Below are 26,313 nucleotides of genomic sequence, written 5' to 3'. Positions count from 1 at the left end.
CCTGATTCCGCCATGAACAAACGTGAAACTAGTCATCAATATACTAATTCATAGTATTAACTTAGCTCCATCACTTCTGGTTCTAGAGAAGAAGATTTTTTAAGATTCCTTAATTTGGGGGGGGGGGGGGGTGTAGGTTTGGGCCCCACTGGGGCCCTCCCAGGTGGGGTATGGTGCCCGATTGAACAAATTGAGATCCTATCCCCCTAGGGATGCTACCTGCCAAGTTTGGTGAAAATCGGTCAAGGGGTTCTCAAGAAGAAGATCAAAATGTAAAAAGTTTACGCACAACGGACCACAGATGACGGAACGACGCACGACGCACGCCGGACGCCGGACAAAGAGCGATCGCAATAGCTCACTTGAGCCTTCGGCTCAGGTGAGCTAAAAATGTACTTGAAATAATAGTATAGCTTAAGTCACTTGACACAGTGAGCAGACTTGGTAATTCAAGGGCGACAAATGTAGTAGGTGATAGATCGCTATGGCTTCCTTTTCATCTCCTTGAAAACTGTCTGGTTTCTCTTGGGGTTTACGTCACGGTCACCTCCACCTGGCATTTTGCCACCAGTTTGTTTATAGACCCAGCCTTTTTTTGGAGACTTACCAGCATGTCTCCCTGTGAGTTTGAGATACTCGGGAACACTGACCTGATTGTGACCCCTTTGGTGGAAGGAGCATGCAATATCAATGATAGAACGGTCATAACAGCAAAGATATGCCAAGACTACATAAAATGTCACATTTCTCTTCCCCCACTACTATGATGCATGAATACTGGTTGATCTGGTACAAATCTGTCTGGGGATAATTTACCATGTCCTTCCTAGTAGGTGTTAAAAGGTCACACATGGTTCCTGGCAAAGTCTTTAAAAGAATGCTTAAGCTATCAAAACAAACTAATATAGCAAATATGAGAATTCCCTTACTTAACATTGTACTGCCAGCTGTTTGAAGTTCAACATTTCAAATTACTTTATACCGTCACTACCAATCAAAGAATCAACTTCACGAAACTGATAATAGTCTACATAAATGCAGGTACACAGTCATACCTGGAGGAACAATATGATGTGCAAAATACATTTTGTGTACACGGGTATAGATATTTCTTGCTCTATCGTAGCTTGTCTCACTAATCTCCACCTGTCTCCGCCTAGCCCACCGATGAGGCAATTAGTTCGCTGACACCCGCATCCGCGCTTCGCACAGTGATGTGCATGGTAACAGTATCCTGCAGAGCCAGACGCGCCCGTACCAGTGTGTCGTGGCCGCCTCGGAACACTCCGGCTAGGTAGAGAGTGTGGGAGCTCTTGTTCTCGTTCACCTTGTCCGAGCGTTCACACGGCTGCATGCCCAGGAAGGAAACGATGTCCTTGACAGCTTCTGTAAGTCAACATTGAGGATTGCGAGGGAAACTGAGTGATGACACTATTTAATACTAGATATGCTGGAGAAATGCCATCCTTCCCTACATCTAATATGATTTAAAGGACAAGTCCACCTTCATATGTACACTGTATGTGAATTGAGTGAATGCAGCAATATTAGAAAGAACATATCAGTGAGAGTTTGAGGAAAATCTGGCAATCCGTTCAAAAGTTATGAATTTTTCAAGTATCTGTGCAGTCACTGCTAAATTAGAAGACTACTACAGTGTATGATGTAACATGCATACAACGATATAAGGAAAATATAAGGGGAATTTCACAAAATTGTACTTTTTAAAAAATAAAGTGCACATTTACTTGACTTGTCACTGACATATTTCAAAGGTAATATTATCTCCCCTGCCTTCTGAAAGAGGCAAGCCAAGTGTTCTTGTGACATGTGACATCACAAGCTGTAGTAGTCTTCTCATCCAGCAGTGACTGAGCAAAATTTTTAAAAATTCATAACTTTTGAACGGATTGTCCAATTTTCTTCAAACTCTCACTGATGTGTTCTACTGATATTGCTGCAATCACTCAATCTACATGTCTATGAAGGTGAACTTGTCCTTTAACACAAACATTTCATCTCCATCCCACATACTCAGTTTCTGTGTTCAGCTAATTTTACCACCCTGCTATTAACCTGTTGAGGACGAGTCCCGAGTGTTCTCGGGCAAGTGTCTGTCAGAAATGCTTGTTGTAGCAAAATCAGCCCATCCTCAATGGGTTAAAATAGTTTTTGTCTGTTCAAACAGGCAATGAGAATCTTCCTGCCATTAACATCACCTCTATCATTGCCAGGTCTCAATCAATTACACCACAGTCAGGACAGACAATGGAGATAAAACTATTGGTCTAAAGGATGCAAACATGACACAGGAATCAAACTACGAGTCGAGTATGAGCCCAGAAGACTCTCCACTAAATCACACCATTCCCATATCACTACTGAAAATGACATGTATCCGTGATCCAACTGAATCTTCCTGGTGTACTCTAAAACAAAATCTGTATCTTTTTGTGGAAGGGTTGCCCATGACAACCTGACGGATACCACCTACCTTCAAGACTCTTGGAGGACAAGCCGTAGGTCTCCTCCATCTCGTTCTCATCCCCCACCTCCTCCCAAGAGGCCAGGAAGTTGGGCTTGAGCACCTTCTGGATGTGGTCAGACAGTGCCACCTCTGTGTCCTCAAGCTGCCAAGATAGAATCAGATGGGGGGGGGGGGGTGTCAAAGGTCAACAGTGGTATCTCACACTTTTCACATGCATAAAGTTGCTACATAGTTTCTGTGAAGAACACTGAATGCAGCACTTTCACTATGTCACTTTGTACAAGTCTACTGACAAAATACTGTAAAAGTGGATATTTTGGCGTGACTAATTTTTCGCGCTTGGCCGGGTCGGAAGAGTTTCGCGTGTTTTTAATTCCGTGGAATCAAGACATCACGCACAGGCACATATGGCAAGCAAAAATATTCGCGTGCTTTTATTTTTGCGCTAGTTTCTGGTTGCGCGAAATGCACGAAAATATGAACACCGCGAAAATGTCCACTTTTACAGTATGTGATTCCATTTGACGCTTTCATAGTGCAAGTCCTATCAAATGCGCAGATTATATAATGCTCAGCATTTTCAAATGGCTTGCTCTGCATACTGCGTTTTGTCATATGACTCGTATTTACAAGACCAATCTAAATCTTCACACAAACAATATGAAACTGTGATTACTGTGTTCTCTTTCAACTGCCTGAAAACTGATGATATGAACGTCCTTAATTAACATGTCATGGCTATCTATTCTCTGGAAAGGGAAGACAAAAGTACTCACCACATATTCATCTTCATATCCCTCCTCATCAGGCTCCCCTGTGTTTGGATCACAGTCCTTCACCGTAAACTTGAGGGTGTTGCTGAAAGCTCCAGACACTGCGATAAAAGAAATGGACATAATAAGAACAATAATAATAATAATAATGATAATAATAATAATAATAATAATAATAATAATGATAATAATAATAATAATAATAATAATAATAATAATAATAATAATAATAATGATAATAATAATAATAATGATAATAATAATAATAATAATAATAATAATAATAATAATAATAATAATAATAATGATAATAATAATAATAATAATAATAATAATAATAATAATAATAATAATAATAATAATAATAATAATAACAACAACAACAACAATAATGATAATACAAAAATGAATGAAACAATAATGATGAAAAAAAAAACAAACATAATATGTGACCGTGCATCACAAAACGAACAAAAAGTGATTTTGCGTGAGAACTGCAAATAAGTGAAATGGGTCAACCTAGCTGATCTTGACTTTTCCACATTTTCTGAAAGAGCAAGTCTTCTGCTACGTTATGCTAAAATTTGGGATCATAAAACGGGCGGGAAAGTGTGTTTTTTAACAGTTTATCTCGAACATTTTTGGTAAAATAGTGTGATTAGGTGTGTCTTTAGAGTCCCTTTTTCATTTCTGATATACCTTGCACACACTCTTCACTTTTAACTCTAATAACTCTTGAAAGGATAATGCTACTGCTTTGAAAGTTGGCATTAATTATGGACAGAATGTGTTAATGAGGCATGCTTAATTTTAGTTTAATCTGATAATCCCTTCGTTGTTGTTACTCAGGTGGTTTACTTCCTGTTTTTGTCCCATTCATCGCACAGCCAGCATGGCTTGGTAAAGATTAAGTGCTTGAATAGACACTGTACTTAAGAGCCTCTTTTCTCAGTTCACACTTTTCCTGAGTTTGTGCTTTCTTTCCAATATTTAGATAGGTTAGGAGAGTCCATTTGATTTGAGTTATACATCATTTTAAAGCTTAAAAGTCTGCTCTTTCAGAATATGGTCTTAACTAAAAATTCATGTCTGGCGACTTTTTGTTCGTTTCGTGGTGCAGGGTCACATATACAATTCTACTGGAAGGCGGTTACGAAAAAATCAGTCTTGAGGGCAACTTTAAAGGAGTCAACATTCGAAATGTAACGGATAGCTTGAGGCAACTGATTCCATAGGGAAGTCTCAGAACAAAGCTGCATAATCGCAGCAACAGACATCCCACAACTACAGACAATGAGGAATACATGTTCAGCCCTGCATACAAACAGAAAGGTCTATCATCAGCCATGCCTTTATGATGATCAAAATATACATGTGAGTGATGAAATCCAATTTCACTGAATTTAACACCTCTTCAGAATGTCACACATCTATCAAAATCACATCTCTAATCCCGCCTCCAAAATATTGTCAAACAATTGTGTGTAGGCATGCCTGTCCCCCTGCAGAGAGGTAAAAGAAACAGTGATCTATCACTTGGTCTACTCCCACTTTGTCTAACAGCCATTTAGTCTCAACCCACATGGTCTAATGCTGCTTCATCTACAACAGGTTTGTCTAATGACCATTTAGTCCAATTGCCACTAAGCCTCATTACCAGTTGGTCTACTTCCATATAGGCAATTCCCACTTCGTCTTTATACGTATTCTTTATTAGACAAATTGAGAAAAAATCCAAAGAGACAAAATTGCAATTCGACCATCTGATTATTAGACAAAAAAAATCATTAGCCAAACTGGGCATTACACAAAATTAATAATAGACCAAAAATGAGTTTAGCCAGAGTGGTGTTAGATGAACTGGGAAGCAGTCCATCTGATATTAGACCAAGTAGCAATGAAGAAACTTGTCCTGGGGTAAAGGTTTCTTTATATTGACACCCACTGTAACAGAAAGTCACATTGCATTCACTCTGAATAACATGTATCACAGATCTGTCTTAACTGATGAACATGTCAAGGTAAAGGTTAGGGGGATTACCACGCAAGTGAACGGTAAGCCGGAAATGCTTAGGCAAATTACAGCTCAGTGCCTGGGCTCACTCATTAAAGGAGACCTCCAGATGATTTTCAGATTTTTGCATTTGAACAACTATAAATTAGTTATACTGAGGACAGAGTTTCAGAATTTATGATAACTGGGATGAAGAATAAGAATATTTTCAAAATTTAGAACAAATTGCAATGAACAAGGATGATGACATGGCAGAGTCACCATAAGTATGCATGAGTTGGGGATCAAGGAGGCAGAACAAAAGAAGAAGGCATGCATAGATTATACACAGGTGAACTCGCAAGCAAGCGATATTGTAATGGAATTACACTGCCTCATTTCTGAAATATGTGAACCTCCTATGTCATCATCCTTGTTCAGTGTAATTTGTTTAAGGTTTTTCAAAGTATTGTTTCTCTGATCAAGAACCACAATTAATTCCACAAATCTATACATGCAGTTGTCGATTTATGTACTACATGATGTGAAATTATGAAAATCGTCTGGAATGTCCCTTTAAGGGTTACAAGGACACAAACTCACCATCTGAGGAATCTTCAGGCAGCTGTACGATGGTGTAGGTGGTGCCAGGTTGGTTGTACTTCAGGATGGGGGCAGGGATGTAGCCAACGACCTCAAAGTCCTCTGAGGACTCCATCTGGACCGTCACGTTCTCCAGCTGCTGGTCGTTCAAGGTGTTGGTGCAGTCAAACTGAAAAGGAGGGCAGATAAAAAAGAAAAACTTCTTATTAGTTTTGATTAAATTCCAATGATATAGTTTGTTAGTGATCACAACACATTTAATGTCACTGCTTGTCTGTTTTGTTCTTTATAAAAATATAAAATATATTGTTGATTTCTGTGTTGTTGTAATTGTTTGAGTGCTTTGAATCCATTTTGAAAAGGCACTATATACATATTGATTGTTATTATCATCATCATCATCATTATTACTATCAGATGAAGAGACTGAATTCTCATCACTTGCAAAACTCTCAAATCTCTTTCTTTCTTTCTTTTTTCAATTTACTCAAGGGCAACAGATACAAGTGCCCAGGATGCATTGCATGTAAAATGCATAGGTTTATTTTATTCAGTGTTTGGGATATGAAAGTTTGAGTTTGGGTGGAACATGGCAGAAATTTTGTAAGAATAGTCATATGTGCATTGCTTTAACCTGAGATACTTGGTTCAGAGGCATGTACAGTGCTCAAATTACTCTTACTATGTAAGAGTGTCACCGACATATGATCATACCCCTAGGATGGTACACAGAAACTGAAACCTATGGCATCACCTAAAGATGCAAACAGCCAAGAATAGACAAGAGTTCATGTCATCACAGTCTAGCCAGATTTCCTTGTAAGTTGTAATCAATACCTGCCATCGACGCCCCACTCACATTTTTAACCACTAAAAGGGGTTGTTGACACTTAGACATTTCCTGCCCACTTACCTGGAACACAATGTGCTCAGGGAATGTGTGTTTGATGCATCTGACCATGTACTCTGTCTCTGATTCAGTCAGCTCTGCCGGCTTTGAAGACGACTTGAAGAGTGCCCCCAGGGCAGCTATCTCCGGTATAGCTCGCAGTTGATCTACAAAACACAGCATGCACACACACACAAAAAGGAGTGATTAGGAAAGACGACATCATAATCATACCCTTATGATTTGAGATATAAAGGCCCTCAAAAGCAAGATGGATGATGGGTGATTACATCTGCTTTTCTCTTTCTTCTTGTTTGTTTCACATTTTTCATAATACCAAAATTTTACTATAATTTGTACTGTGCAAATGTGTTCTTAAACTACATAATTCACGCATGAAATTCAAACAGTGTACATGTACTGATGATATTATCTATCTTCTCAGAAAAGAAAGCATCTAACTACTTGAACTACTTGAAAGTAACCAGATGCTCTCACTTTATTCAAGACGAGGTCAACAAATTAAGACTACAGCTGGTATGAGGAGTCTTTGGCAGGTAAATACTGAATAAATAACACAACATTGTCATAAATGATTAAAAGATAACCATCTTTATACAGTGTACTCCCGTGATAACAAACACTATTATAACGAAATTCCGGTTACAACGAAGTAAAAATTTTGGCTCCAACATTATCAGCTCTAAGTTTTCTAATGTTTATTTGTTCAGTTACAACAAAATTTTGATATATAACGAAAGAAAACTGTCAGTCCCAAACACTTTGTTATAACGGTAGTCTACTGTACTATCATCACATGGATCAAGATTGTTTACACCTTAATACCACCCCACCTACCTGCATAGATATCCTGAGTGGGAGGTGCAAGCTTCTCTTGCTTGGTAGCTGCTGGAGCGATATCAGCTGCATGAAACAAAGCCAAAGTGGTGATGAAAACAGGGTAGAATTCATAAAAAAATTAAAAAAACAAAGGTAATGTCTATATCTTTACAATCATTGTACACAATAGTTTTTCATAAAACTATGAAGGCAATCATTTACATTTCAAAGCATGGAAATGTGATAACCACCTGTAGTGTATGAAATCATGATCTTATGTTCACAACATAGCCATTCTAAACAAATATCCTTTCTTTAAAGAAGCAAAGTAAAACAAAGACAAAAGTTTGTAAGTGCTTGTTGGTGAGTGTGTTGTAGCTGTTTTATTTTCTACTCTGGGTAAGAGAGTACTTTTCAATTTCATATGTGCACACGTTGTTCCATGTACAATTGATTCTGGCTTGGCTTGTTCTCGTTTGTTACATGTGTGAGCAGATATTCAGCAAGAGGGTTTGGCAACATGCAACATGACAGTGTAAAATGATGTGGCATTCTGTACCACTCTAACATGCTAGTCTAGCTGTATCTGTGACTTCATTTAGGATGACTCATTCATCATAGGGGTCAACTTCTAGGGCACATTGCCCAATTACACTAAGTCAGTTTCCAGTTTTGTTGAATGCCATGTGGGGGTTTCTTGGATCATTGCTTCAGTTGTAAACATTAAGGTTTCTTGAACTTGACCCAGATAGATTATTTTCCAACACCTGGCCCAAAACTTAATCAGTTTACCTTTGTATGAATACACATGACTCATAGGCCAAGTTTTAAAGGTATTACAATTTGTTTTCAGCTTTCATCATTATGAGAGATATCAATGAATAGATGGATGGATAGATAACTTTGAGGCCACTGCTTCCTGTACCACCATGTAATAATAATAATAGTAATACGGGGTACTTAGAATGCACCAATTCCACATGACTACTGTGCTCAAGGCGCAGTGAGAAAAAATGAATTATGAAATACAAAAATCATTCACAAGCACATATAAGAAATTACATAATCTACTTATAAATCTACTGGAAAGCAGTTTCAAACAAATGAGTCTTGAGAGCAGCTTTAAAACAGTCAACATTCAAAATGTATTTGGATAGCTTGAGGCAACTGATTCCACAGGTAAGGTCAAGCATGATGTGCATATGATTGATCCCCCCCCCCCCCATGATTTTTTTTTTTTTTTTTTTGGTTGTGACTGAAAATGATAACTTTGTCAACCTGACAGGTATTATCAACATAAATAGTTATTTCTACTTTGTAACACTTGATTACAGCCCCCTCACACTACACCATGTGCATTCCCAGAGCTGGACTGAGACTTACAGACAGCCTTTTGCTCCGTCATTGGTTGGGTCTCAATGGGAACTGTCTTGATATCAAAGGCCATCTCTGAAGGGGCCAGGGTATAGTGGTGGAGAGCCTTCTCCAGCCCTGGGATGGACACGCTAAGACCTGGGTGGGAGGGAAACAATGGTCAACAGAATGCCAAGAAAGTCAGGAATGCCAGGAATGTCATACACTGTGTATGAAAGACATACACACACACATACATACATACATACATACATACATACATACATACATACATACATACATACATACATACATACAGGCTAAAGTTCCACACTATCAAACAAAGTATTTCTAGGAGTTTTGTGAAACTTTGCTTGGTGACTAGCTACAGCTCCTTTTGGTTTCTGAGCACCCCATACAATCGTTCTTGATCAGTGTTTAACAACTATTTTGGTTTTTGCTACGATATGACAAATGAACATGTCCTCATCAAGGGAGCTAGCCCTAGAAAGTTTTTCTTCCACAGTTCCCACCTATTCCTGAAGCCCCGAGCTGTATGGGATTTCTGACCAGCAGATTGGGGGATGCTTTCAGAGGAATTGCTGGCACATGCATTTATTGTCTTTGCAGTTATTGTCTTTGCAACAGCAATGCTATGAAAAGGTTTTACTCCTGATATGTTTGTTACAAACTATTTCAAAAACAATAAGATGTCTCAGTATATCCAATAACACAAGAAAACCACCTGTGCCACTCTAAATCCACTCAGTTGTCGTATTCTGATCTCTTCATTTGAAGTTACTGGCATACATTAGCAATGTTATTGAAGAGATTTATTTAAGAAAAAACAAACAAACAAAAACGAGCCCTCTGTAGCTATTACAACACAGCCATGATTTTCTTGTTTAGACCAAAATATTTTGTAAGGGAAATTCACCACAGTAGTACATATGCTTCATCGACTGAATGATGCGTTAGTTTGTGCAAAGAAAGCAATCTCAGTGGATCAACTGGTGTGCTGGTCTGTGTTGTGCTACAAGTCCGCCAGGAGACTGAACGAACCCAAGCCCTACATTACTACATACACCAAATATTTTGCGAGGTTTCTATTTTTGTGATTTTCACGAGTCAGGTGCTATTTCTGATTTGAAGACACACAAAAATATTTAACTGATCCTGACATGAATGTGACGTGCACAAACACATTTCTCCATTCAGGACTGAACTCCATGATCAGGAATTTAACCACTTGTGAAATTGGCAGGAAGTCCCAATTCTCGAAAAATTTGATTCGCTATGTATATGGTGTATACAGTATCCTTCAAATCAATGTCAGTCTTTATGACTTTCATATTGTTTCACAGGTACTACCGATGGGGCAAAGATTAATCCGGTGCCGTAAGAATCAAAGATGAGATCTCACCATTCAGGATGTAAGCTGAGTTGAGAGCCTTCTGGCCTTCCTTCAAGACACTCAGGTAGAATGTGGCCCTGTCTCTGACCTCGTCATCAGAGTCAAGCAGGGATCTGAGGAGTCGTGGATAAAGTATTAGCTATAGACCTCAACCCAGCCATGCATTGGAACGCATCAGACTGGAATTGGGATACCTGGAATGGTAAAATGTTCTATCCCTAGGTAGAATATTTACACTCTCATCTACCATAATATAGCCCAATGTATTGATGGATGTTGTATACAAATATCAGATCTTGGTCAAATGCAAAAGTCTTCCGTGCAGGGTTGCCAACCTTTGCATAGTCAACTATACATTTATATGACACTTCAGAACATGTTTTATTTCGAAGTGAACAAATTGCAATAGTTGGCGTGCTATATTATACAGGGCTGCCAACATTCCCACATCAAAGTCAGGGAGATTGCAAAGATAGAGCAATCGGGAAGATACTTGTGCATCACCTACAACTCCATAGGCCAAAATTATACCCAAGTCAAAGAGGTTTTTGTATTCGCTTGTACAGGACTTGAAGAGAAATTTCAGTTTTCAAGGAGCCTCTTGCAGGATGAGAGAGATTTGGTGGCACTTTCATGTATTTCAGAAAATGTATTCTCTTATTTTGGATAAAGAAAACCATACTAAATATTAATTCAAAAAAATTCCAGTTGACAACCTCGTCGGTAGTTTTAATTATCACTGATTGCCAATATTAGTGATAGTGGACCATCCTAAAACAACTCAAATAAACCACATATTCTTCATTTTAAAAAATATATATATATTTTGGGGGTAGTTACATCCTTCCTTCTGAAGATTAAAAGCATTTATAAAATAAATGGACTGACAGTGGTAAGGAAGTGTACCTGACTGTTGACATTTATTCACTGACGTGTCACAGCACACAGGTAAATTCACCATAATTTTTTTTTAACAGCTGTGAGAGTCAGAACGTGACTTCACCTAGAGGGTAGTGGGGGCAATGGGGGTTGGAGGTAGGGGCTGATGATGTTTTAAAGAATGCACAAGTGAAGAAAGTTTTAAAGGCATAATTTACCATTTGCAGATGAAACAAAAACCCAGCATTAGTGCTCTAAAATACTTCTAAAATGTAAGTTAGGGATAGAAACAACCACTGTAAAAGTCTGAATCCATATAATCGATGTTAAGTATTGTTGAATACACAAAATGTGAATAATATTTCGAACAAAAATGTTTCCAGACTAAACCGTCTACAGTTACGGTTTATTGAGAAAAATACTGATATCTCCTTTTATTCTAGGCGTTATTGCAAAAATTTCATGTGGTAGGATGTTTTGTGATACAATAGGTCTACACATATGCATCAAATGTGATATTTTGAATATTTTTTAAATCACTGCTCCCAAAGGTAAACAGGACCTTTAAGTTTGATGACATTAGAATGGTGATATCACAAGGCTCACCTCTCCAGCAGCACGACGATGCTGGGTAGCAGGTCCTCACAGTGAGCCCCAAACTTAGCCAGAGAACTCACAGCAGCTGGAGGGAAAAACAGATATTAAAATAATCATCCAATACACTCTCTACATTACAGGGAATCAATCAGCAAAGATAATGGTTCTCTGATTGAATTAATCTTCATTTGTTGCCTATCATAGTGTATTAAAAAACTGTGACTAGCACAGGCCTGCTAAAACAGAATTGCCTATCAGTGAATTATGTGCACTGAGGTGAATTATGGTATGAATCCTACACATAGACTTGGGAGGTTGGCTGAAAGAAGTCTGTAGAAACCCGATATCCTTCTCCGAATGGGGCTACTCACAAAATCCTGTTGTGTGAGCATTTCCCAAAGTGTTATGGGGATTTCCAAATGTATTCAAAGTCAGGCCAACCTTTAAGAAGACTCACCCATGTAATTATACAAAACAAACAGTCATCGCAAATGTACAAGCCTAACCATAGTGAAGCAAATGCACGCAAAATGATATTTGGAGCCAAGACATAGATACATAGCTCCTTTCCCCCACAGTGCCATACTCAGTTTAATAGCAGAACACAACTCTCTATGTGATGATGACGATGTATAGAGTGGTCATATTAGGAAAACCTGGGGCATGTTGCCTGAAAAGGTTTACAATTATTGTATTCTGAAATAATTACATTTGGCATGGTATAGAGTAAATAATCATAGGTGACTCCGTGTTGCCTAGTAGCTGCATGGAAACTGTGAATTTAGTAAAAAGCTGTATGAAACGGGACCTGTAATGGTACATCACTCACCAGCCCTGATGGCAGCATTCTCCAGAATGACTCTGTTGTAGATGAAGCGGATGTACTTGGCGGGCGTGGCAGAGCGGGGCCCCTCCCGTCCCAGCAGGTGGAGGATGCGAGTGGCCAGGGAGGTGTGCTCGCAGTCTTCAATGAACTCACAGAGGTGGGCCAGCCCCGCCTCCTTGCTGTCAGGGTTCTCCTCAATGATGGCGATGAGGCTGTCGACAATGGTTCGCTTGTACTCAAAGCCACCCTGGAATGTACACATGTTCAAAGCAAACAGTCATGACATCTGGTATTCGGGGCTTCCAGACTTTGCAGATCAAACACATACTCAAGTACATTATAAGCAGTACTGAATCGCCAAAACAAATTTACAATACTAGATTAATTGAAAAATAATCCCCAATCAAGTCACACTTCTCATCTTTCATCTTTTCTGAGAATATCTTTTATTAACCATTTCATTTCTCACTAGAGAGGTATATTACGGAGTTATGTTTTCTTTTCCCAACTGTATCACATATTACTATAAATGCATAGGAATCAACTCTGCCCTAAAAATGCAAAAGTGCAGAGATAATTTTTTCTTTCACACACCTCATCTCGAAGCATTGAGGAGAGGAAGCTCATCATGACGGCGTGTTTCCGTGGAAACTTGACGCACAGCGCCCGGACGGCCGACACCACCACCACCTTGAACTCGTCCGAGATGTCGTTCATGAAGGAGCCGATCTGCTTCATGAGGCGGTCCACGCTGCTCTCGCTGCCCGTCTTCAGCAGGGTGGTGATGGCCAGGGTGGCAATGCTGCGGTTCACATCGGTGATCAGGTTCTCCAGGTCCAAGTTGCAGGCGGTGACTGCAGCTGGGTGGGTCATGGCAACCTGTGAAGGGGCAAAGCATCACTTTCTATTAACTCCATCAGTACCATTGACACGTTCCTTACATACACTGTCAATGCCTTTGCCACTTGGAAGGAATGAAAGAGGTTAGGAGACTCACACACCATCACAACCTCTGCATTTTACATTAATGTCTTCTGCATTTGAATATTCCTCCAGCAATCTTTGTAATGTTCTTGATCAATAAGACAGGGCTACATTCATTTCACAAAATCTGGGGGTGTTTCATCAACATTTGTCAGCGCTGACAGCTTGAATCACCATAGTAACAGTCAGTGACCAGAACATCTCAGCCAATCAAAACCAAGGATTTTGCTGAAATTGGTCAGCGCCGACAGTTGTCGGCGCTGACAAGCGTTGATGAAACACCCCCCAGAAGGTCAAGTTTCTAGCATGCTAAATACCAGCACGTCAAAACCTCCAAGCTAACAATGAAAGGCTGTAGCCCTATTCAGACACACTTCTTGATTACATTTAACTGGTAGTCTCACAAATGAAAAAAAAAAAGGTTTAACTCCTGACTGAAATTATCTGTGGTCATTATGAAAATCCAAGCACTCTGTCAACATATCATTTTGTCTGCATGATCAAGGTAGTATTCAAATTGCCTAAATATGACAGAAATTATCAAATATGGCAAATATCAATTAATATCTTAATATGTCCATGACATGAATTGCCATTTACAGCTTCAGAGAGCTAGAATATCTGTGCAAAAAAACAACAACAAACAAACAAACAAAACATACACAAATGTTTTACAAATGAAAGCAAATATGTAGAGGAAATAAGAGATACCAGTATAATGTCAGTACAGCATGCTTTGATGAATAATTCTGATATACACACAAACATCATTGATCACATGCTTCCAGTCTCCTTTTTTCTTTTTCTTTTTCTTTTTTGTCTGTTGGGTGCCTGCCAAGACAGATGTTTCCTGAAATTGAACACTAATACATCTCTATGACCATATGGCCTGTCACACATTCACTAGGGCCACCACCCAATCTCACATCAACAGACAAGCTCATGACAAGCCCTGCCCTGACAGATAATCACAGCTCAGGTTTCACACCTTGTTCAGAGTCTTGGTGGCGGCAAAGCGGAGAGTGGGCTTTGGGGAACTCAAGAAGAGCTGAAGGACAGACACGGCTGGATTCAGCTCCCTGGACGTGGTGTTCTTCATGTTCACAATGGCATGGGCAGCCTCATAGATCACCATCTGTGTATGAACACCAAGAATGAGTAACTACAATACTTGTACAAAAAAAAAAAAAAAAGAAAAACTAGAAATGTTGCTATGGTGACTGATGCATCCGCCATAATGCATGATTCGCCCAATAGGTGTATAGTGCAATGTCTTCACAATGTGTGAAGACAGTTTCACATAACTGGCAAAGCATTGAAATGACAGGTTTGTCAGAAATATCTTAAATGTTCACTTTCCTTGAAGTAGGTAAAAAAAAACTGCTATAATTGTCTATTGAGTGCAGGTACATGTATTTGGGGAATTGAGGATTTTTACTTGACTTCTGACTGACCCTTTTATAAGTTTATGCATTGAGTAATTTTCAAGGTATGAAGAAAGAGTGTAATAACAATATAAAATAGATTTTTTTTTTTGCATTTAAACCTGGCCTTGACCCTTAACCTTTGACCTTAGACCTTCTGGCAGGAAATTTCCGAGAGAATCTCCATTAGGTAATACATGTATATAAAGTTTTAAAAATAATAAATGCAAGCATTGCATATACTAGTAAATGAGGGAAATAGTAAAATTTTGAAGAGTTGACCTTGACCTTTGACCCCTGACTATTGACCCATGACCCCTAAATTCCCTAGATAATCCCTGCCAATCAGTACATGCGTATGCACCAAGTTCCATGAAGATACATTGAACCATTTGCGAGAAAAGTGAAATTGTAACATTTTCACCTAACCTTTGACCTTTTGACCTTCGACCTTATGACATGAAACTCTCTCTGGAGAATCTTTATGCAGTAGTACATGTCTACACTAAGTTTCAAGAAAATACCTTCGGGCATTGCATGGATATCGGGAAAATAGCAACATTTTTAGTATTTTAGCATTTTTTTGCCAATGTCATTAAAATCTATTCAACTAATTGCCCCATCATACATCATCCTTGCACCAAGTTTGGTGAAAGCTGCTTCATCCAGTTTTGAGTTATCACGTAAACAGATGAATTTCAGGATTTGACCTTGATCTTTGACCTTTGACCTCTGTCCCATTTCACTCAAAAATTAATCAAGTAATTGTCCCACCATACATCATCCTCGGACAAAGTTTGGTGAAATTTGCTTGATCCAGTCTTGAGTTATCACGTAAACAGATACAATTTCATGATTTGACCTTGACCTTTGACCTTTGGCCTTTGGCCAATTTCACCCAAAATCTAATCAAGTAATTGCCCCATCACACTTTATACTTGGACCAAGTTTGGTAAAATTCCATTCAACATTACTCAAGTTATCGCGTAAACGAAAGCGGACGGACGTACAGACGGACAGACGGACAACCCGAAAACATAATGCCTCCGGCACCACTTCGTGGCGGAGGCATAAAAAAAGAGAAGAGGACACTTCTAGAGAATAACTGGTACTAAATATAATTGTCAATGGTAATCTGCAGAACATTGTCTTAACTATACTATTATTCTCTTAACTGAGGTGGCACTTCATACAACTGTATATATCATGTTTATTTGATTCTTGTTAGAGTTTGGCAGATTCTGATCACTCTATAGTGTCTACGTTCTTTTATGTCAAGATATCCCACCAGCTTATCAACTCTTTCTTGACATCATTATGATTGCAATTTGATATTTTCAAGGGCGATGTGCTGGATCACCATTGCTTTAAAATGTCTCAGAAAACACAAAACACATCTCTATAATAAAATACTTCAGATTATATGATAAAATACTCCAAATTATGATACAATAAGTTGAATGGAATTACTGTACCTCACTCTTGTGTCTCAAACAGTTCTCGATGAAGTCAAAGAGTGGACTGTCATGTCTGAAACAAATGACATACGAGTATTAAAATGAGTGTTTTTGAAAAAAAAATAATGCCTCTGCCCGTAAAAAAAAAGTGCAAGAATCTGATTTCTAACATCTTTTGCTATTTTCATTCCATTTTGAATAAAAATATACATACATTCAGCAAATACAATTAAAACATTAAGTTTTATTATTCACATCATAAATACATCAAATGTGGCCATTGTTGGAGAACTATGAGCAATGGAAAGAAAAATTGAGAATGGCCTAAGGGCTAGTATGAGGAACAGTTCTGGAGCATATTAAAGGACAAGTTCACCTTCATTAACATAAGGATTGAGAGAATGTAGCAATATTAGTAGAACACATCATTGAAAGTTTGAGGAAAATCGGACAATCCGTTCAAAAGTTATGATTTTTTGAAGTTTTTGTGCAGTCACTGCTGGATGAGAAGACTACTGCAGTGTATGATGTCACATGCGTACAACAATATAAGGAAAATATAAAGAGAATTTCACAAAATTTCATCTTTTGAAAAAAGTACACATTCCCTCAACTCGTTACTGACATATGTTATGGGTAATATTATTCCCATTGCCTTTAGAAAGAGGTAAGTCAAGTGCTCTTTTATTATGCGAAAAAAGTGAAAATATGTTGAATTTTCTTTACACATTCTTTATACTGTTGCACTCATATGACATCACGAGCCTTAGTAGTCTCCTCATGCAGCGGTTCCAACACAAACATTTTAAAAATTCATAACTTTTGCATCGATTGTCTAATTTTCCTCAAACTTTTACTGATGTGTTCTACTAATATTGCTGCATTCTCTCAATCCTTATGTTTATGAAGGTGAACTTGTTCTTTAATGTCCATGTTTTAATCACAATCAATGTCCCAGAAACCAAATTTCAGTACGTTTTCATTTCTTTATAATGATTTTATCATTATTATTATAACTAACATTTCATCAGCATTCACAAGAAAGAATAACAAACACACAAACAAACAACAATCTAGCAAACAAGCTACTCTTTCATTTGATTTCAATGATCATAAAACCATTTCTTGTTTGTTTGTTGTTGTTTTTTTTTGGGGGGGGGGTGGGGGGTTACAGAATGATAAAAAACATAAAAATGCTAAATCTATACCTGATCATTAAACTGGCAATACGTTTTAGAGCACAAAAGCTAGAGTTTCTGTCCCACAGTTGATATTTTTGAAAGTTTTGTGGTGATCAAATTCATTTCGCCAGTTTCATTAATCTTTCCCAAATACAGAATGGGCAGTGAAAATAAGGGAGGCCAAGTTAATGAGGACAACACAGTAATTTCTGCAACAAAACTATTCCAGAGTTTGATTAAGTTGAATAAAGTTACAATGCACCCTGAATAGTATATGTGACCCTGCATCACAAAACCATACAAAAAGTCGCCAGACATGGATTTTTAGTTAAGGACAGATTCTGAAAGAGCAGATTCTTTGCTTTAAAATGATGTGTAACTCAATTCAAATGTTCACTTCTTTCACTTGTTTTGAGTCCTCACGTAAAATCAAGGGGTGCGACTTTTTGTTTGTTTTGTGATGCACAGATACACATAGTACTTACCCAGAGTCTTCATCTTCGATTAACTTGGCTGCGATGCGAATCTGAAAGGTGACAACAAATTACTGAATTGCATCAACATGTTATGGGATGACCATTCATCTTCTTTCTAATCTTCAATTTGATTTGTTATGGTGATTACTCCATTCAGAGTGATCTAGCAGTGAAAGCATCAACAATACACTCATGTTTAGGAAAGAAATTGTAGCCAAATTACAAATGCTGCATTAATTAAAATGCAGTGTTCTTAAGCAGTAGTTGAGTACAACATTTTCTATGTCCACTGATTTGTTAAAAAAAAAAAAAAAAAATCCATGCACCTGAGTTTGTGACTGGTACATTTATTAGCTGTTGATAAAAATGCATCTTCATCCCTTACCATTCCTTTGGGTTCGATCCACGTTCAATACTTCTAAAATCATTCCTCTATGACAACACTTTCATCTTTCAAAGTTGGGCTTTATACACGTCATACACAGCTGCCAACAAAATAAAAACATAGTAGTGGCACTGAAATGTATCCTTGGAAAAACATATTGGTTCACATAATGGGAAATGGTACACACAAAACATGTACTATGAAAATTTCACTCAAAGAATATGTACAGTCCTTTTCGATGGAGAAAATAAAATAAATCAGACATAACATCCTAGTTGGAAGTTCTAAACATACAATAGAATCAGTTAATGCCTACAAAGTCATATGGACATATTGTTGTTTCTGTATAATACCTATAAAATTTATCTGTATGGTATTTAGGTATCAAGAACAAAATAATGCCTCCGGCACTTCATGGCGGAGGCGTAAAAAGTACTTCAGAAGGATCTACAGCCAAGAAGTGTAATGCCTTCAGCTTCACAGTAAGACAAAAGACTGAAAACATGAGAGCTTTTGGTTTTTTTTTCAAGATCCCCCATGTTATATGTCAATGTAATCAATGACACATTCCCTGGATACATCTCAATAATAATACAGTACACTTTCCTTCAGTGCACACCCAAATCATTGACATCAGGAACCAAACATGACTGCACTTAAGCATGCCAACAGACATTTGGATCTTTTAGAAGAGGCCCCTTACATCATGTCAAATCGGAAACCATTTTACTTCTTTCACGTCCTTTGCACACTAAAAGAGGGATGATCTGTATCTCACCAGCAGGCAGGTAGCATAGGGGGACTTCAGGCCACCGCGGGTGTACTTGCTGACCATCTTGGAGGCAGCCAGTCGGTCATGCTTGCGCAAGTGGTAGAGGAGGCCCAGGGCATGGTACTGGACCATGATGTTGTCGCTGGACGCAGCCTCCTGAACCTCGTTGACCCAACGCTTGACCACATCTGGACTGTGCTTCAGCAGATGCTGCAGGGAAGAAAGAGAGTAAATGTGACCCGCTACAACAAAATGGTCCTAAAGTCGCGCACGGTTGAAGCCGTGAAAATCCAGTTTGAAGTTAGAGCATCAAAATTGGTAAAAAATTACGATTTTCTGAATTTGACATATTATTAGAGTCTGACATGTCTTCTATCATCTGTCGAAATTTTGAAGCAAAATGATGAAAGGAAAGACCAAAAAATAGCGTTTTTCTGGGCCATGTTTTTTGGCGTTTCAACGAAGCAGAAACTGGTTCGAACATTTGGATTGAGCGCCACACATAGGCTCCGCCCCTAACAACAACCAGAGTGATCTCATTGGTCAGCTTGCTGCTTGCCGCTAACCGAAGCGTGAAGCTCGCACACTGCCCAGTCGACTGGTGCGTGCGGGCGGGTTGCGCTATGCCTGAGCATTTCGGAGGTCGCTAGGGCTTACCTTCTATTGTCCGGAGATGAATACTGACTTGCGTGTCTCTTGATTGTGATTGCGTCGCAAGGAGAACTTTTAGGGCGCTTTTCTCGAAACAGTGATTTCCCAGACGTCTTGACATGCTCTCATTTAAACATCGATATCTCCGCAGCCGATTATTTTTATAAGACGTGTTATATATCAATTTAAAGCAGAAAGATTAGGGAATTGTGTCATGCAATTTTCAAATAATCGACCTCGCCCGACTTTAGGATCATTTTGTTGTAGCGGGTCACAAATGGTATCTATATCTCGGGGTAAAAGGATGCTTTCCTGATGACTGATAAGTTCAAATGGTATTGAAGCTTGCTATGGCATCAGTGTAGCTGTGAGTCCATGGTTTTGTCTTAATGCTTGCCATTTAACTTTGACAACAACAACAAAAACGGGCATTATTTACTGTAGTCAGACCAAATCATGTCACAATACACACAAAGCATACAATATGGATTATGTACATTTATTATCATCAGTTGCATTAAACCACAACTTACCATTATCTTCTGTACATTTTGATTTTCTAATTGAATTGAATTAAATTGAATTTATTGATGACTCTGTAACTTTCAGAATTTTTCATACAGAGCAAAATCAAACATTCCACACATACTATGTTACCACTACAGTTCACTGGGCAGTGACTGATTGGACCACTTACCAGTGAGGAGCACAGGGCTGCACTGGACACGTTGGACACTTTGTCTACAATGGCCTGCTTCATGTAGCGCTCAATTCCCTGAAGCATGGAGCTCTGTGGACAGCAAACAGTAACAGAATGCATAATATTTAACATCCTTCATGCAAACAAAACAGAGCACAAGAGACTTTGGGATTCTTTTCTTTTCCACAGCAAATTTACTGACGGAGTGATATGAGCATGATAGTAACTAAATAATGAAAATGATAACATTGACATAGAGATCATCATCAATAAGAACCAAAACTACAACTGATTATATTGATATTCATGCTTCTCTCCGCATTGAAGGCTGTAAATACTTTTTAAAACTGCAAAAAATAGAATATATACTAGTAGTATTTTGAAGGCAGTAGTATTTTGAAGGCTGTAAATACTTTTTAGAACTGCAAATATAGAATATATACTAGTAGTATAATATGTTATTACTACAGATCAAAGAGATGAATTAAAGAGACAACTTTCAATATGTTCAGGATGGATGTGAGAACACCCATGCACAACACAGACTTATCTTGTTATTAGAAAATAAGTTTCTGGATAGGAGGGGTGAGTCATTCACAAATTGATTTCAATTTTATCCAGCACTATGGAATCAGACTTTGGAAATCAGACTTTCCATGTGTAAAAAGGGGCAAATATCCACTATGTACAGACCTTAACATGAACCAATTCCTATACATCATTTTTTTTTCCTAAAAGGTAAATCTTTACAATTACACATAGAAGTAATACTCTTCAGCAAAACCTAGCTTCTTTGGTCTCAATGCTCAGCATGCAGCCAGTATGTTTGATTACATAACATGGGGAAATGGTCATATTCCAAGGAAAATATACTGAATTTCATGAGAGATACAGAATACACTCATTCATTGAATCCCTCCATCAATCACGTGACAGACAGCTTACATTACAATCGCTTCAACTCCTATCAAAATACCATTCTCAACACCTATCCTAGCTGCCCTCCCTCTACCAAGCCAGACAGCGCTGAGATGGACTCACATCAGTTATCTTGCAGAGGGCCCTGATGGCGGCTGCCCTATAGAGGTCCTCCTTCCCGGTCATGTCCTTGGTCAAGCTGCTAGTGACAATGATGACGTCTTCGGCCAAGTTGGCCATCTCCTTGATGACCAGGTAGACCATGCGCCGCAGCATGACCTGCACAGAGACAACGGAATATCAACACCATTTCAAGGATGCCACCAAAATGGTGTTCTTTTCAGCTTCAAACAGTGATTACCAATACACTTAAGTATGTGAACTGTGATATAATTATTGCTATTAAGGTAACAGTATAAAATGATTCATGATACTAAAATGATTCATGATTCATGTTATCTCTCATGATTCATATCATCTTGATATGATTCAATAAAACATTCATGTAGCAATAAATCACAACCAAGGAATCTAATATACGATAACTTTTTACTTTCATCTTCATATTTGATGATGTGTACACCACATTTGAAAAAGCTATCATAGTTTCAAGCTATCAATGAACAGGTAACTTCTACAAAATACCTTAACAAAAAAGTATAATAGTAAACACTCAGCATACTACCTTTACAACTTAGAAAAGGTATTTGGTAAAGATGGAATGATCACAACATGTACACTTCTACTATATCATAAATAAACACAGCTGATCTGACTGTAGTATGTACAGTACAGGAATCTTTGGCTAAAGATCACACACAAAGCATACTCACATCATTTGATTGAAAAAGCTTTGTCATAGCAAAGAAGGTCTCTGTGGCCTCCATAGTTCCGATAGGCTCTCCCTGAATCGATGGAAAAAACAAATACACAATACTCTGATTGAAGGCTCTCACACACTACTTAGCATGCAAACATGATATGACTTAGAGGAGGGAGGAGTTTTGACCTCATACCTGACCTCATACATGACAATATCAAAATGTTAAGTAATGAGACATCCAATGCAAAACTGACAAGATTGTTTTGCAGAATTGAAAAGAAATGCTGAAGACTGCTGCAAAACAGTCTGTTACCTGGACATCAGGTTGATAATTCTTCATTTTCTGACCTTTAACAGTATTGTAAAGCTCTCTGAAGATTTGAAATTCTTTGTTGATCTTTTGTTATTTATATGACATGATTTAAGAGGGCAATTTAATATTGATTTTGGTTTCAAATCTTTGTAAATTTTCAAGTGTAAAGGACAGACATACATTTATGTGTAAATAAATAACATTGAGCATCAATTAGTATTTACAATTTTAAGTTCTGACCAGTCTCACACTCACGTTTGCACGACTTCAAGCTAACTTACCTGGATGATGATGTACATGATCTTGGTGAGAATGTGACAGCATTTCCGAGGGTTGATTGGCGTAGCATTGAATGTTCGAGCCTGATAGCAAAGTGATATGAATTGCATGTGAGAAGTTCTTTCCGTGCTGAGATGCTAGCACACTTGCATACCTTCATCGCATCACTAAATGTGTAACACTTGAGATACACAGAAAAGATTTAACAAAAATAATTCCAACTACAAGTTCTCTGTTATATATTCATTCACACATATGGTTTCCATACAATCCATCAATATGACAAATATGAAATATGTGAAAGAATGATGGTCACAGCAGTGCAGTGAGCAACCACTCCACCTTCCAAAAAATTGTCCAGAAAAGTTTTGACCATGGACATGTACAGTTTTAGTGAATAAAGTACAGTATTCCCAAATCCCTCTCCTGCAACTGATGACTACTAAAAGTATTCCACCAATTTTGCACAAATCACACAATAAGCATGTATGTAATAACAATGTCACTGTATTAAGTACTGTAAAACAAGGAATGTTCATGTACATTTTAATTTTGCTAATTTCACGAGAGCCAAGATTTGTGAAATCAGAATGCATGAGAGCATTCTTGTCTATGATATAGAGTCTATGCATTGAATGTTACAGGCCACTCGAAAAATTTCATGCTGTGAAAAAGGCCATCGGCTCCAATTCGCGAAAATAATGTGTTTTACAGTACAAGTTTTAAATATCTTAGTCTGGTGCCTATCTATCTGGGACTTCAAAATAGACTGAGTTGTATAAGCATGACTTAATTGGAGAAAATCAAAATCATGGATGCACTGCCATTGTTTTCATACTTACTTCCTGGAGTACGGCACTCCTATCCAAATTTTGGAATGGGTTGGATCCTGTTTGACAAAAACAAATAGAGAAATACAGACATATGAACATGATGGTTACACTTCTACAGATTGTAGTCTCGATAGTGGAACTTTAGATTAAACATAATCCTTGATAATTTTGCATATTTAATTTACTAATACTAAATTAAATTATTGGCATCCGCACCAAAGTTCGACCTCCCGTGCCCAGGTTTGACCATGCACAAAAGCATAATTTATAGGTTTCTACCTGTAGCAGGCTTCTAACGTTAGCCTTGATACCCTTGCCTAACAACCATGAAATCAACAACTTTCGACAAGGATTGTTTAGATCTATTTGACTATTTATTAATTGTAAACTCGTCAGTCTTGTAAATTTTAAGTTTTAAAATAGTAATTTTAGGTGCGTGCAACATGCAGGTGTCTTTAGACAGGTCTATACGCTTATAACTCCTAATGCCTCGTCTCTCTTCATTACGAGTCTAGAATCATTTTAGAGAACCTTCTTTAGAGTCTTTTTTTTTCTTTTTTTTTAAACAGCCGTAGCAAAGACAAGAGGATTAATACCACACACTTTTGAATACATGGGACCATTTACAATACATGCACATACACTTGTCCTTTCGAACAATAAGACCTAATTTCTCATCTATACAAAATTTATGAAACCATGGTTAATCAACCCTTACCATCTTCTTCGTCTTTTTTGTCGCGTCTCAACATTATTACTGACGGTGTGGTTGACAATATGAGCTTCTTCGACAGAATTTATAGCTGCCTTTCGCCTTCTATCCCTCGTCGAGCTCGGTTGTCCGGTTTCCACGTCACTCCTTTCACGCAGGTACGCGCGGCCGGCTGGCTAGCGCTTGCGATGAAGAATCTCTACGTGTCGCATTGGTTTACACGTACATTACACATGCAATGGAGAGCGCATTCAAGACGCGCACGTAGACGTACAAAATAAATGTATGCCGCCAGTGCCAGTCGGTGTGTCGCAAAGATCTCTGTGACTCTCGACATGTCGAGAGTGCAAGTGTCGAGCGAGTTCAAGAACATGGGGCGGTGTGAAACCCAGCAGACCCCATGTTTCATGCTATCCCATGACCACTTATGCAGTTCATAGAATAAAAATAAAATGCTGTCCAGCCTGCCTTGGCGGCCACCTGTCGTATACAGCCACTAAAAGAAATTTCCTCCAAGAGAAAGGCCATAGACCTACCCTGTCTATAATGGCCACCTTTTTCGTCTCCCTTGGGTGGCCGCTATGGACATGTTTGACTTGGGGTATTTTCATTATCTTCTTTCTTACACGGCAAAGAGTACAAATTCTAGATAGAACAAGCAATGCATTTTATGTGCTATATTACAGCCTCAACCCTATGCCAACACAATCCTTTTGACACACACAAAAATACACGTACAATAAAGATGTGAAAAAAACACAAACAAAAAGCGGAAGTCGACATGCCAGATAAATTGTAGGGCCGGGCCTTTCATGAATTTTCTTGTAGACATCCAATCCAACACTCTATCTCCAAATTCAAGGATTCGCAGAGGCCACTACCAGGTGCTTAATGTTCCGTTCCACATGCGCGTACCCTCATCTATTAGATCTGAGAAAATTTATACTGGACACTGCAAGACTAATGAAACAGCCTACAACGACGACGAGACCATCAAGTGCACCTCTCCTCCATAACATCTTCAGCTCTTCAGTTCATCAGGCCGGGCTTTTTTGGCTATGCTAAATCCGGAGGGGGCAGGTTCCGCCGCCCCCCCCCCCCCCCCCCCCCATCTCGGCTATCAGTGGTGTGATTGCGACATGAATTTGGCATGCGTGACACCAACGTCTACAAGATTGTGTCATAAGATTTTTTGAAACAATCATTTTCTAATTTGGATTAATTATGCAAATTAAGCTCAAGATCATATTTTAGCATAATTAAAAGCATTGAGAGTCTATTTTTTGGTCTGTAAATCTGTAAATGTACATCACTAAAACTTCCAAAAGTCATTTCAATTCTTATGTATTTTGTTTTCAGAATTTCTTATGTATTATTTGTTTTTCAACTTTTGTTTTTTCTTTGTTTTTTATTGGAAATTGTCACTGACCACTTTTCTACCATAATTATCATAAAATTAATCAATGAAAGTGATTAATTGTAAGAATAATCAGGTTTTATGACTTTCATGACAGAGCACTGTTTTCCATAGAAAATTTACACAAAATCACAAAATTGTGCCCGTTTTGGGGTGACATGCCGTTACAGAAATGGGCGTGGCTTCGAAAAAGTATGCGCGGACGTTGCAAATTTGGTCTCCAAAGTTGCGCGAGACTTGAACAAAGAAAGTCAAGAAGCTTCGCGACGAGGCCTTTTTGCGTTACAGAATTACAGCGCAAAACGTCGGGGGGGGGGGGGGATTCTGCCCCCC

The 26,313-nt window shown here is 38.4% G+C and overlaps 1 protein-coding gene across 1 annotated transcript; it reads right to left on the bottom strand.

The window, feature by feature from the left end:
• Positions 1 to 322: 322 nt before the first annotated feature.
• LOC140246038 (coatomer subunit gamma-2-like) lies at positions 323 to 24,695 on the bottom strand. The gene is made up of 21 exons (XM_072325485.1): positions 24,570 to 24,695; positions 23,861 to 23,907; positions 23,021 to 23,101; positions 22,437 to 22,508; positions 21,727 to 21,882; positions 20,683 to 20,775; positions 19,341 to 19,544; positions 18,187 to 18,227; positions 16,539 to 16,593; positions 14,628 to 14,774; positions 13,250 to 13,534; positions 12,659 to 12,902; positions 11,839 to 11,914; positions 10,363 to 10,466; positions 8,970 to 9,098; positions 7,605 to 7,670; positions 6,771 to 6,913; positions 5,858 to 6,026; positions 3,265 to 3,362; positions 2,495 to 2,630; positions 323 to 1,386 (listed from the first exon to the last, which is right to left on the bottom strand). Exons 1-21 carry the CDS (start codon positions 24,601 to 24,603, stop codon positions 1,157 to 1,159), a joined length of 2,610 nt encoding a protein of 869 aa, XP_072181586.1. The 5' UTR covers positions 24,604 to 24,695; the 3' UTR covers positions 323 to 1,156.
• Positions 24,696 to 26,313: the final 1,618 nt, after the last annotated feature.

Source organism: Diadema setosum, chromosome 2 (genome assembly GCF_964275005.1).
Source record: "Diadema setosum chromosome 2, eeDiaSeto1, whole genome shotgun sequence".
Classification (NCBI taxonomy): domain Eukaryota; kingdom Metazoa; phylum Echinodermata; class Echinoidea; order Diadematoida; family Diadematidae; genus Diadema; species Diadema setosum.
The sequence above is the reverse complement of the archived record's forward strand: the minus strand, read 5'-3'. Positions and strand labels throughout refer to the sequence as shown.

What these genes read in the sequence shown, in the direction of transcription:
- LOC140246038 (XM_072325485.1), bottom strand. Translation starts at nt 24,603, where the DNA reads ATGTTGAGACGCGACAAAAAAGACGAAGAAGATG. An exon ending in TCATGTACATCATCATCCAG is followed by an intron (nt 22,509 to 23,020) that starts GTAAGTTAGCTT and finishes CCATCGATTCAG; the next exon opens with GGAGAGCCTATCGGAACTAT. An exon ending in ATCGTCGTGCTGCTGGAGAG is followed by an intron (nt 10,467 to 11,838) that starts GTGAGCCTTGTG and finishes ACGACTCCTCAG; the next exon opens with ATCCCTGCTTGACTCTGATG.